General features: G+C 39.9%; 1 protein-coding gene across 1 annotated transcript; it reads right to left on the bottom strand.

The window, feature by feature from the left end:
* Positions 1 to 395: 395 nt before the first annotated feature.
* On the bottom strand, positions 396 to 12,068 carry cacng8a (calcium channel, voltage-dependent, gamma subunit 8a). The gene is made up of 5 exons (XM_053490075.1): positions 11,983 to 12,068; positions 8,590 to 8,817; positions 7,998 to 8,081; positions 7,720 to 7,860; positions 396 to 1,317 (listed from the first exon to the last, which is right to left on the bottom strand). The coding sequence occupies exons 1-5, from the start codon at positions 12,011 to 12,013 to the stop codon at positions 497 to 499; spliced, it is 1,305 nt and encodes a 434-aa protein (XP_053346050.1). The 5' UTR covers positions 12,014 to 12,068; the 3' UTR covers positions 396 to 496.
* Positions 12,069 to 14,639: the final 2,571 nt, after the last annotated feature.

Below are 14,639 nucleotides of genomic sequence, written 5' to 3'. Positions count from 1 at the left end.
ATTAGTAAAAGTGCGAACGTAACTCTATTTATGACTAAAGTCACCGTGTTTGAAAACAGATATATAGAGAGAAAAGGAGGATGATTGGCTTATCTCTCTCTTCTCAGTGTCCTCTGAGTCATCCTCCTTTTCTCTGATTCTCAGCCCTCTCTCTCTCTTGTCTCTCTACCTCCCACGCTTCCTCTTTCTAACCCTCCATGCCTGTCTCAGTTCAGATTATTATGTTTGCTCGTCCATCTCTCTCAAGCTTTCACTCAGTCTATATACCTCTCTTTCTTTAATCCCACCAGCCCCCCACCCCCCTACAACCACCCCTTCCAGAACCACCCCGCACCCCCCTAAAATTACTAGAGTGCTGTCTTGTTCGTTACGGTCTTGTTGGAGCTATTGCAATTTTATAACCTGACCAAGCAACCACACTCTCCTTCATTTTCTCTTCTTTACCACCTCCTTCAGTTGCTAATCCCCCACCCCCAGCCTTTTTCCGAGTCCTGTGTTACACTGGGGTTGTTCTCCTGTTTAGAGTATTGGTGTTGCTGCTATCACCTTTCCCCAGCCGGTCAAGCGTGCCAAGCCCCCTATCCCTCTCCATAGTCGCCGTATTCCCAGCTGTGAGTGTGGAAGGTGGCACTCCAGGGCCAGAGGAAGATGAGGCATTAGCCGATGAAGCCAGGTTTGATTTGGAAAGCGATGGCAATGTTCCGGTCATGAGTGTCCCTGCTCCTCCTTCCTTTGTCGGAAAGTAGTTGTGAAGCTGGTAGAGAGACGCACGGTCCACTGTTCCGTACATGGGTGGCTTGCCTTCCCTGCCAAGTGTGTACATGGAGATGTCCCCGACTCCTCCTCCTCCTCCTCCTCCGCCTCCACCACCTCCACCTCCTCCTGAATGTGTGTGTGGATTGGGCAGCGTAGCCACTGAGAATGGCGGCGGGCCAGTGGCCAGAGGTGGACTAAAATTTTTGACACCAAGGCCGGGCGGCGAGGGGTCGCACGAACGCGGCGGCTCGGCTGTAGAACGTGAACTGGAACGTGAGGAACGGCGGCCCCTGCGGAAGCGGTAAGAGGGTAGCCGCAGCACAGCTGACGTAGTGCTGTGGAAGAGGTCAGCACGGGAGCGGCAACGCAGCTCCTTGTTGCGCTCGATATAGATGTTAACGGCTAGAACACCCACCACTTCAGCGAGGATGAAAGACAGGCCACCAAAGTAAAAAGACCAGCCATAGGAGTAGTGCCATTTCTTGTCTTCGTCTTTCTTTGGTGAGATGTCGCTCAGTGCGGCTGAGATGTACACAATCACACCAATGATGTTACTCAGGCCTACATGAAAAAAATTTAAATAAATAAAAAAGACAGTTAATTTATAGTATATTATTTATCCTGCTGAAGAATACCACAGATGTCTACTAATAGAGTGTGGATGCACTGGGAATTAATGAGCAGTCTACTTTGTATGTAAATTAAGATTTAATTATTTGTCGTGTATCTTGCAGCACTATGAAATGTTTTTTTTTTTGCATATCCCAGTTAAGAGTGCAGGGTTAACCAGTATACAATACTACTGGAGCAGGTAAGGTTATGGGCCTTGTTTAAGGCCTCAGCAGGGGCAGTGCTGGGGCTTGAACCCTTGACCTTCCAGTCAGTAACTCCAAGACTTAACCGTCTGAGCCACTACTGTCCCCCAAACGATGAAGTATTATATCATTTTACATCAACATTGACCAATTTTGGTGCTAGTTCATATGCAGTTTTCTTCTCTTAACATAAATACGTCCCACTAATGTGTCATACCCTATCCAACATCCCTTCCAACAGGCTCACCGTCACCAGGTTTATTTGATCTTTAGTTCAACATTTTTATCTAAAGGGTAAAGGTTAGGTAGGATCATTACAGAAAATAATTCAACTTGTCATGTTATTAAGAGAAAGAAGATTTGCATGTTTGATCCCCTAAACACCCAGAGCAAAGTACACAGGTGATCATATTGTGATATCAGGCTGCTTCTCAGCAAAAGGTACTGTACTAGGGCATCACATACTGTATCATTGAAGAAAACATGAATGGAGTGTTGTACCACGATATACTGCAAAAAAAGCAGAAAAGGTTAACACAGGTCTCAGAGCTCGCTCAAAGTCTGTCTATTAATGCTTCAGGTGAAATACCCATCTGATAATACATGTTTCCGTACCATAAACTTTCTATGTTTGTTGCATTGTTGCAGTGTCCACTGTATGTAAATGATCTAGTTGATAGGCTCACATATTTTCTTATATGAGGTCACACTGGGAGACAAATGCAATTGGCTTGTTTAAACACCAGGCCAGTATATAAATGGAAAAAGTACAAATAAGGATTCTTTTGCACATGTACACTGAAGACCCTGGAAACTGCACTCGCCAACCACAAATTTGTAGCCAAGTAATAATCCATCCAACCAGGGATCGTGGAGGCCAATGGTGACCAATGTATTTATTCCCATCTTGTATGACCATGTTAGGACCTCCGGTCAACATTCACATGCACATTCACACACCACGGGCAAATTGGAAAAAACGCCAATTAGCCTAATCTTTGGACTGTGGGAGGAAACCGAAGAACCCATTTGGGGAAACCCACCAAGCATGGGGAGAACATGCAAACTCCATGCACACAGGCCCGATGCGGGAATCGAACCCAGGACTTGGAGCTACAAGGCAACTGTGCTAACCACTAATCCACCATGTAAAGTAATAATGTGTTTAATTTACTATTTACAAAATCTCAGAAATACCGTGTTGCTCACACTATACTTGCAAGAAATTGTGACATAACACTCACAACTGAATCTTTCCTTTGGAGTGATCCCAGATGCAATAAACACTGGAGCTGTCTATCATGTATATGTGTTGTTGTTTTTTTTCCCTTTTTACCTCCTTGATTTGATCACCTGCCAATTCCCATGCACCAGCCAGCACTCCCTTATCATACAACAACTTCCCACTGTGGAGGATGAAGGCACATGCTTGCTCTGAATTATGGGAAGCCAGCCAACTGTATCGTTTTGAACTCCTTCTCATGCTGCGTCACAGGGTAGCATAACACATTTGTAGGTAAGTGCTATCTGTCTTCATCTGCATGCATGAATTTAGTGACACCCACGATCCGCTAGTGTCATTGTGACTGACAGTCGAGAAAGCGAGTATGCCATCGCTCCCATCCGATTTTCTTTTTCTCCCTTGGCTCTTGGCCACAGAAGACTCTGGCATCATTGGGATTTAAACTTACGATCTCCTGATGAACAGATAACACTCCACTCATTTTTTAGAACTATCTTATCAAGGTCCTTTCTATGGATGCATCTCAGTGTACAAAAATAATTTGGCAAAAAATAATACAGGAAAACACATCCATTACATAAGCATAGCATTTCCACAGCTAGTACTGTACTGATAACTCTGTAAGGTGTTAAGCATAACTTTCACCCAGCTATGGTTCCATGATACATAGCCATGTTATTCTCTTTTGACATTGAGTTTTAAGTACTCTTGATAGACTTTGTGTCAAATGGACCTGAGGAGACTTAATTACTGCAGCAAAGGCTTATATACTGATCCGTTCCTGACAATGTTTTTGGAAGAAGTCACCTCTGATGTGTTGTGTCTGACAGGAATGTGTAATCCTAACAACAAAGGGATTTAACTCTTTAAAGTCTATAAAGTAAACATACACTCATCATAAACATAATCTCATAACAATATTGTCCTTTGAAACTGATTTTTTTAAACTAGAATTATTGTACAGCATATATCTTCAATAGAAGGAAACCCAAATAATATCTTCAATAGAAGGAAACCCAAATAATTTGGTGCAATTTCTTTCTTTTTTTTTTAAAGGGGGATTTCTGTGATCAATATACTGTACATTATACTGTAGCACACATAATATTTGGTTAAATGTGGCTTTTTTTATCTTTAGCAAAAACCTTTGGTAGCCATCAACAAGCTTGTTACGAAATTCAGGTTGGATATTCCCACATATCCCAAAAGTACGTTTCTTAACAATTTTGTCCAAGTTCCATTTTGTGCAATGCAGAGAAACAGTCTAAATGCACAATGCTACCATCACCATGCTTCACAGTTGGTACAGTGTTCTTGGGGTTGAATGCCTCACCGTTATACCTACAGTACGGTCAAAACTATGGTCATCACTAGTCAAAACTTGCCTCCAAAAGGCTTTATCTTTGTCCATGTGTTTATCTGCAAACTTTAGTCAGGTATGAAGGTGAGAATTTTGGAGCAGGAGCTTTAACAGGTTCAGTCCATGACAATATACAACTCTCTACAACACTTGACTGTAGCCGGTGGCACTGGTGTTCCAGCAGCTTCCAGTTCTTTGCAGGCTTGTCTTTGGTGATTCCAGGTCTGGTCCTTACCACCTACTTCCTCTCAGATGAGAAAGACATTTTGTGTCTTCCTCCAGACTTTGAAAAGTGGCTACACCTCCCAAAAGAGTATACTTACTGTACTGTATTCTATGTAAATTAAACGGCAAAAACAGTTCTACACAAGTGCTCGTTTGTAAGTCCAATTTGTTTGTAAGTCCAAAAAACATTGTCTAGGAACTAGGATACTAACACAATTGGCTATACACAGTTTAAAACTAACTTGTTGCATGATCTTGTTCTTGTCCTTTATCCATCCAATGGTTAAACAGTTCATGTTAAAAGAATAAACAATGTCTGCCGCCTTTACATCTGGCTCAATTATTTTATTTTTGGTCTCCACTGTTATTGCTTGGAGCTTCTTAGCAGTACCAGCTTTATTTCTGATGCTTTTACAGTACATCCATTTTTTCCCCCAGACATCTGGGATGCACGCTGCACGCACATGACAAGGCACATTGGACAACTTCTGTAATTGAACATTTGTAAACTCATGTCAAAAGTTCATACATAATGTTCATATGTAGATGTCTAAAACCTGCTCCTAGAGACATAGGAATTTACGTACCACCCTCTTTCTCACATCTGCACCAAGCTCCTTGGACTTTCCCATTGTACCATGTGTTGGTCAATCCAGCGAGTGCTGTCAAAAAAACCCTTTTTATGTTGGCACTGAGAAGCTACAAGATGTAGTCAATCATCATCACTCAAAGGAAGTTGAAAGGCATTTGGCTTGGCAATTTAAAAAACTTTTAGCAACATTGAATTATTAATACAAGTGAATGTACAGTATGTATAATTTAGACACTGTAGGTGTCATTTTCACTGTTTGTAGATATTAGAAAATCCAAAAAGCTATTTAACTTGTTAGCTGAATTCTTGGTTTTTCTTCTACTAAAGCTGCATATTGACCAGATCAAGGAAATCATTGAAAGCCCAATAGTGCCATGACAGTTATGATCATTATGAATGTACAGTATATGACAACTTCAGCTTGAGAACACTGAGAACGTTTAGATTAGTTTTTCACTGGAGATATAGCAATCAATTTTCAAATGATCTATGAATAAGTAACACAAGTACTGAGTTTTAATTGTTTTCCCTATTGGTACTGTATAAGGAAACCAAAGAGCCTATTCTACATCCCAGGAGTGAAAAGCTTACATTCAGAATCCAATGGGTTTAAGGACAGCACCACTTTTGTTTCGTCTTCTGCTTACTTTTCTCGAATCTGATCACCTTTTGAAGCAAATTTAATATGTTTCCATTCTTTTTATTATTTTTCTAAAATATTTCTCATCAGTAAACTACCGCGCCTGCCTAAAAAAGTTTTGCCATTTCAGAAGGGTCAAATTATTGGGCTATATCAAGCAAGGAGATTTGAAATTGTTGCAACTGGTTTAAGAACCCTTTAATACATTATGAAAACCTGGAAGGATAGTGCTGGTCTGTCAAATTTGTAAAAGAAAAAAAAGGTTGAATAGCGATTACTTAAACACTTAGTGAAGTCGTATGGTAAAAGAAACTTACAGTAAAAAAAAATTTGTTATGTTTAATAGTGACGGTAAGAGCATTTCCATACACATGCAGTGTAAGAAGCATGACATGATTGGGACTAAACAGCTGTGTGTCCATAAGAAAACCACTTGTTGACTAATAAGAAGAATGGCTTAAGTTTGCTAGGGAGCATAAAGATTGGACTTTGGAGCAATGGGAAAAGGTCATAAGGTCTGATGAGTCCAGATTGATCCTATTCCAGAGCGATGGCTGCATCACGGTAAGAAGGGAAGTGTTGAACACAGCAAGAATAGTGGCAACTGTTCAAGCCCCAGGAGGCAGTGTTATGATTGGATTCCTTCTGTTGGACAGGTCTAGCCGTCGACCGTCAATGTACTGAATGAGCAGGTTATCACATCTACGGAGTTTTCCTTTGCTGATGGTACGGCCATATTCCAGGACTAAAATTGTGATTTAGTGATTCTGGAAGCATGCATGAACTGGCCACCACATTGTGTGCTCAAAGCTAAATGTAATCGAGTGACTTTTCTTTGGCCAGACGGTGTAATTCACAATGAATATGAAACTAAAGGGGTTCACGCCAATTTCTGATATAAGAAAACAGTTATAAACTAATGGTGAGAAACCTCCTGTTGGATAGTTAACCTGACTGTCTAACCATCTATGGTCAAAACTGACCATCGAGCAATGCATTTATAATTTTAGCAATACTATAATAAATATAATATTTTGCATTACACCCACTATTTATTATGTTTATAGTGAGGTCAGATCTGTTATTAACCACCTCATACTGTAAGATTGGTTATGTCTATCTGTGAGAGTGAAAGTAATGCAAGGTAATGTTGTAATAAGTATAATAAATTGTTATAGTACAGTATAAGACAGCAGATGGTGTTTTTTATTGACAGCATTTAAACAGTTTAAAATGAATATCTAATAACCCAATGTAATCTGGTACCTAGCCAAATTTTACTAAAGAAGGTTGGGTATCTAGACATATCATAAATAAAACAAAACTAAAGTAAAACTTACTGTATATACTGTAAATGATATTTACCAATTACTGTAAACAGCATGAACAAACAAGCTATATTATTTCAATTAGTGACTCACTGCTGGAGTGCACAGAGCCCTAAGAGAGACTAATGCTAATGCTGAGCCAGTTGGGTATGAGATTTAGCCCCTTCCAGGAGTCTCCTAGTAATCATATGAAGAAGCTGTGCATGCAGGTGGAAAAGCAAAGAGCACACTGTCTTAGATATATTTTATTTCTAAGGAAAACCCACCCTTTAAATAAAACCATGTCCAAAAATAATGTATTTATACTGTAGCTGTCCAATGAAAGTTAATATTTTCTCCAATTAAAGCAGAGTGCACTTTAATCAGCCAGAAGCACATGGAAACTGTTCTTCACTAGAGCTCTATAAGTGGTGTCTGTGGGGCTTTAAAGAAGATTACAGTGAGACATTCGATCATTTGATTCTTAAAATATGGAATTTCTACAGCGATGGATAGAATAGGCCAATTAGATTTCCCCCTATTATGACCTCATATTAGACAAGCCCCTCCCCCGGGCTTGTTGTTCAGCAGTAGCTTATTTACATGGACACTGAAATGGCACATCCAGGAAAAGGGGTGAAACAGAGGCAGTCATGAAATAGTGCATCATCTGAGAGGTATTTCGCTAGATCATCAACAGACACAGCAAAAGCGAGACCTGTGGTAACTTATTAGCAAAGCAAAATAATGGGACCTTTAGAGCAACCGCTTTTCTGCCTACCTGCTACCACAAACAGAATGCCAGCTCCCAGGATAATGTGTCTCTTGCTCTTGTAGAAGCGACTGGATGCCACGCATACCCCACCTAGCAGCAACAGTATAGCACTGAGGATGGGGAATATACTGGAGGCCCTGACTACACCTGGTAAGATGAGATAAAAGGGAAAGGACAAAATGAGAATAGAGAGAATGCAGGATGTGAAAGACATCAGCAAAGAAAGGCTTTGTTTATGCACTCTTTACCTATATGGCTCAAAACTGATAACACATGCAACTCACGTAAGAGGTATTCTGCGGCATCCTGGTCATAATCAGCATCCTCTGGGAAATGGTTGATCTGGGAGCACATGCCTCTTTTTAACCCTGAGAGAGAAAGCACAATATCAAGCAAATAGCATGTCTCATTTCATATATATATAAAAAAATACAAAAGCTAATTATGTTTACAGTGTTTTACGGATAACACATTAATTAAAAGTATCAGAGCCATATGCAGGTTTATAATTATGTCAATTCTGAAAGTGTCTTGAAGATACTTTTAGCTGGTTTGGTTTACTTACTTTATGCTTTAAAAGCTAGACAGCTGCATGGTAGCGGAGGAATCTGAGCAGCAGTATTCGTTAGCTTATGTTACTATTTTATTTGTTTTTTTTTTTTTGTCTTATACTGTATAATTAATACCAACATCTAGGGACATGACCAAAAGATTAGTATATTAGATAAGAACACCATACAGGAAATATGTTCAAAATGTATACTTTAACATGAACATCTTTCTTCAAACATTGTAAAACTATCCCAATTTATTGTGTCTGGTGCATCTCTCTCTCTCTCTATCTCTCTCTCTGTCTCCACTGGACACATACTGCACCTTCTAGGCAGCAGATCCTCCAGAGCCCGGAGTGAGTGAGGGCTCCAGGGTCTTTCTTGTCCTTGTTGTGGGGTTCGTCCTGAGTGGAGTTGGCAGTGCTGTTGCAGATAAAGGCACGTGCGTACAGCCAATAGTCTGTGCCAATGGCCACTGTCATTAGGGCAAATGCAGCAAAGGCCCCTACAGTGGTGAGAAGCACCTGTATGCCCCTCTCACACCATACCATTGCTATAAGAGAAACACACAACAGAATTTTTTTGTTATTTTAATAGATCAGGCATCGTCTCTAGGAAAGATCTGTATTTCTGTAGATCTGTATTGAAAGATCTGAATTTTAGCATCAATACATACAAGATTGCATAAAGTTCAAAATATAAAGACAATAAAAGTGTATATCCATCCATCCATCCATCTAGGAACCTTTGTAGTCCCACTAGGGACTGTGGAGACCAATAGTGACCACTGTATTTATTCTCATTGGTACAAGCGTGGAAGGACCATCTATCCATCAAAATTTGGGTCGCGGCGGTAGCAGTTCAAGCAAGGAACCCCAAACTTCCCTTTAGCTAACTCCGACTAGGGAATCCCAGGGCATTCCCAGGCCAGTGTGGAGATATAATCTCTTCATCTAGTCCTTAGTCTGCCCCATGGATTCCTTCCAGCTGGATGTGCCAAGGACAGTTCCCTAGGTAGGCATCCTGGTGACATTCTTACAAGATGCCTGAACCACATGACTCCCTTCCACGCAAAAGGAACAGCGGCTCTACTATGAGTTTCTCACGGATGACTGAGCTTCTCATCCTACCTCTAATAGAAAAGCCAGCTACCCTTCTGAGAAAACCCATTTAGGCCACTTGTATTCATAATCTTGTTCTTTTGGTCCTGACCCAATGCTCATGACTAAAGGTAAGAGTTGGAACAAAGATCGACCAGGTGGTTGAGAGCTTTGCCTTTTGGCTCAACTCTCTTTTCCTCACAACAGTGCAGTAAAGCAACTGCAATACTGCCCCCGCTGCTCCAATTCTCCGGCCAACATCACCGTGGAAGGAGCTCTGGTCAACATTCTTACACTATGGGCCATTTGGAAATGCCAATTTGCCTAATCGACATGTCTTTGGGCTGTTAGAAAAAAAAAACAAGCATGGGGAGACCATGCAAACTTCATGCACACAGACCTGACGTGGAAATCAAACTCAGGACCTGGAGCTGCAAGACGATCGTGCTAAGCCCCCATGCCGCCATGAAAGTGTATATGTGTAGAGTAAATTTAAATATTATATGCAGTGAAGTGATTAAAAGTTTATTGGGTAGAGAATTTACAAATGTTGAGGTGATTAAAGCCTTTCTGGTGATTTTACTTCCTGTACCTGAACATCTTTGTTCACAGAAGACTAGCTGAATGTCTTTGGCTTGGATTTAATACTTCATTAAAAGGCAGATTCCTGTTCACAAAGGTTATCAGAAAGGAAGCTTGAATTAATGAAAGCAGCTCTTCATAGTACCTTTTGAATATACAGAAATACCAAGTTTTCAGTGGTAGGCTTAGATTGCCCGTGCAAAAATTTTGACCCCCCCCCATATTAAATTAAATTAACTTGTATAGATTATATTAAAGAAATAGGAACGAAGCATTTTACTGTGACAGGCTGCAAAGTGTCTAAAGATACAATGTCAAAAGAATTGGTTGCTTATGTAACAACGTCAGCAACAACCTCATTTCCCTTCTCATCTGTTTCAACCCTTCAGGATTTGATGTGGCTTAACAAACAAAAAATATTACTCAGAAACTGAGAAAGCAAAAAAAAAAAAAGGCCATTAAGAACTTTTCCCAAAGACTACAATAAAAATTTTTTTATAAATAAAATAAAAAAAAAAAGTCTGGCTCTTTGTAATCAAAATATAAAAAAAATAAATAAAAACGAATGGTGGCTCAATACTTTTGCACAGCACTAAACTTGAAAAAACAGTGGTACAGTACTGTATGTGTATATTTTGCAATTAGATAAATAAGTATTTTATTATTTATTAGTATAAATAAGAGTAATCATCTAAAGTATGTATAGAAATATAATGTATAATGTAATGATAATGTACAGGTAGTAAACGTAGTATATGTGTATCTCAAAACCAAAAACAGAGCAGAAAAGATTTTTATGTAAATGAAGTCCATTTATATAAACAAGAGTTTTACTTACTACCTTTGCCGTAGTAGCAGTTCAACAACAACAACAACAACAACAACAAATTTAACAATACGGTAGCAGCATCAGCCATGTAGACATGAGGCAACCCGTTATAACTACTCGGTATACCTTTAACACTCCACCTTTGGATGAAAATAAGCAGCCAGTAGATGATTGGCTCGCTGTTCGTTTGCAGCTCTGAGGTCAGAGTCATGCAGTAAACATAAACGCAAGTAATTTCCTCCTTCTTTTGTGTAACCTCGCTACCTTGTGCTGAAACAACTCTCCTAACATTTTGAAATAATTCTTTACGGAGCATTAAAATGCATTGAGTTTCGTTTCAGACTTCTGCCTTAGCTGATTGCAATGACGTCAAACTGTTGGATAATCAAACAACCTAAACTAATCAGAGTACTGGAATGTTTCCACTCGTGCTTTTTCTGCCTCCTAAAGAACCCTTTGAAGTTTTCTTAAAGATTTATATTGGAAAGGGAAAATATACTCTCTGTGTGTGTATATATATATATATATATATATATATATATATATATATATATATATATATGTATATATATATATATATATATATACACACAGTATATTTTCTCTAATATCTGTTTTATATATATTTTATGCATAACACTGTAGTATGACAGACATGACATACAGTTTGTATTAAATAAACTACTTTCTGTTAACACTCTAAATAAGAATTATCAAATATGATAATCAAACATTATTACTATATAACAATAACATATTTTAATATTAGTATTGTACAGTATAATGACTAAAACTAAATAAAATTAAAACAACAGACATTGCAGCCATATCAGCTCTTATTTGCAGTACCAGGGACTCACTTGCACTTCAGATGTTTTCTCACGCTGAATAATATTTCACAATTCACAATCTGAAACGACCAAGTAAAGGTCAATCTTCATTTTAAATCGACTGATTATTATCCAGTACATGTAGGGTCATTTATTAATATGTAAAGAAAATTAATTTGCCAACACACGAAACAGGAAAGAATAAAGATCATTTGGAGGTAAACCACCTACAGTATACATATAGGCACATTTGTAGACAGAACCAAATACACACTCTGTTCGAAATATTTCGTCAACCCTGAACAGCTCACTGACCAAAGCTTCAAACCTGGAGACGTTAAATGCTGCGAATGCTTTCGTATGTATGTGCTGGTTACCTGGAGGAATGTGCCTTCCCTTCCCATCCATTCCTGCAGCACTCTAGTCCTTATCACAGAAGAATATACCGCCCAATCTGTCCAAGCAGCATCCATCGACTGTTCTCCCTCTCTGTCTCTCTGTCTCACTGCCTGTCTCTCTCTCTCTCTCTCTCTCTCTCTCTCACACGGATTCTCCCTCCCTCTCTCGCTCTCTTTCTTTCTCTCCTGTTTTCTTGTCCGTGGGTGGGAGTAAATTTTCTGTGTTTTGGTTCTTTTGTCTTCCTAGAAGGATATCATGGAAAACAATTCTAATGCATTTCCGGGGAAATGATTCAATCAGTGTTTGGATGTGAGGCAGTCGAAAAGGCAAAACCAATGCAGCACACTTTTAGAAACCATCTCAACTGAAACAAAGTCAAGCTTGGACTTGGATCTTGACGGCTAAAAGACACAAGAGAATTAGTTATGTCTGTACACATTCACAAAGGAGAGAGGAGTGTATGGGAAAAAAAAAAGAGAAAAGGGATAACGAGAGTGTGCGCCATACTGTCACCATGGCAACAGTGCATTCTAAAGTCGAGAACAGAACACGATGCTGTGCGTGTGTGCATGTGCATGTGTGTGTGCGTATGTGTGTGTGTGTGTGTGTGTGTGTGTGTGTGTGTGTGTGTGCTGTGTAGGGGAGTTGATATTGGAGAACGAAGAGGAGGGGCATGTTCAGCAAAGCATAATTGCTCATTTAAAAAAAAAAACCTTATCCATGTTAGGAACAGTACCTAAAGGAAGCAAGCAGCTTGGTCATTATCGTCAGTTTGGCAATTACCTTAATTCTCTCGATGCGAAATCAACTTTAACAATGTAGTCATGGGCCAGGGGTAGCTCAGTGGTTAAGGCATTGGACTACAGTTCGGAAGATCCCAGGTTCAAACCCCACAACCACCAAGTTGCCACTGTTGGGCCCTTGAGCAAGGCCCTTAACCCTCAACTGCTCAGATGTATAATGAGATAAAAATGTAAGTCGCTCTGGATAAGAGCGTTTGCCAAATGCCCAAATGTAAATGTAGTCAAACTGTACTGTGAGAGACACACAGAGAGAGAGAGAGAGGAAAACTTTGTGCATGCAAATGAAACCAGAAAATAAGCAAAAATGACTGAATAAGGAATGGAGACCTCTGCTGGCCAAATATGGGTCTTATAAAAGCAACTGGAGGCTGATGGCAGAGGTATTCTCAATAAAATGAATGAATTTTGAGATACTATTTTTTCTCCCCTTATTTTACCCCTTTCTTTTAGTGATATAAATTTTAGTTGTTGTTGGTCTTTCGGCTGCTCCCGGCACGGGGTCGCACCCAGGCTTGGGACCGGCACTACATCCAGTGGCTGGGGTTTAGGCCACTGGCTGGTAATCGAACCCGGGCCTTCGGCATGGCAGGCCAAACACCTCTGAGCCAACAGCGCCCTTAGTGATATAAATTATAGCAAGTATTTAATTTATGCAAAGCTAAATACTGTACGTCTCAATGCTAAAACAACAGATTAAGAAGTCTTCCTCATATCTACCTTTGGCCTCATCATAGCAGTGCTGGTTAAAGTGGTAAATAACTTACTACTGTCCGATCAGATTTGTGTCTTTTTATTTGTTTTACTTGCCTTTAGTGCACTAAAGTTTTGACACTACCACTCATACTGATTTCCTTGATAGATCAGAAAATGGTGTTGGAGTTAAAGTGATGGCCCTCTCCTGGCTCAGGTCTTATTTGACTCATCATTATCAGTTTGTAGATGTACTGTAAATGGTAACTTCTCTACATATACTAAAGTTTGGTGTTCAAATCGGTTGTTTTATGCATTTACCTGTCCTGTTTAAATGGTCTTGCATAACAGCACCTCAGTGAACTGCTGAAATAGATCTGCCAAATCTACTTTAATTAAATTGTGCAGGGTTTTTGATTGGTAGCTCATATAATTAAGCAACAGACAGAGCTCCCCTTTACGAAACCCCACAGCTATGGAGCAGTCTTCAAAGTACTGTTCAGGACTGAGACATAGACTTAGTCCAGCCTGTGACAGGATACTTCATCCACGACGAACACACCGGAAACAGGCCATCGTCCAGCAAGGGGCTCTACTGAGTACCCACAAGCAAAGTATTCAACAGGTGAATCAGACACACTCATCTCTCAGCTCAGTTGCAACAACTACTAGCTATTTCCTCATCACCCTCAGCTTCACCTATCTGTCACAAACCTTACCTTCCCAACCCTTCAACTCAATGCAGAATCTGCCACTCTTTTCTGTAACAATGCTCCATGCTGCTTGAAATCTAAACCTCAACCTTCCCAACAGTGTGTTCAAAAGTGGCTTACAGTACATTACCCCTCTCTTTCTTGTTGGGGCTTGGGAATGGAGAACTGCATTTAAGACGCCAACGACCCTTGTTGCTTCAGTTTTAAAACTTTCACAGAAGAGACAAGGAAGGTATTTGACTGCTCCCACTCATGCAGGTAGGCGGCAAGACATCTGCTGGAACTATGTCATGGTCTCCATTTAGCTTATGACTACACCGTTGAGTTCCATTGAGTTCCTAACTTTGGCAGCAGCTACCCACTGAAACATTCAAGCTCCTTCTTCTTTCTGAAGGTACTTTCTGACCAACTTATCTCTCATAGTAATTT

This window comes from Clarias gariepinus, chromosome 28 (assembly GCF_024256425.1).
Source record: "Clarias gariepinus isolate MV-2021 ecotype Netherlands chromosome 28, CGAR_prim_01v2, whole genome shotgun sequence".
Lineage (NCBI taxonomy): Eukaryota > Metazoa > Chordata > Actinopteri > Siluriformes > Clariidae > Clarias > Clarias gariepinus.
This window is presented reverse-complemented; position numbering and strand designations above follow the sequence as displayed.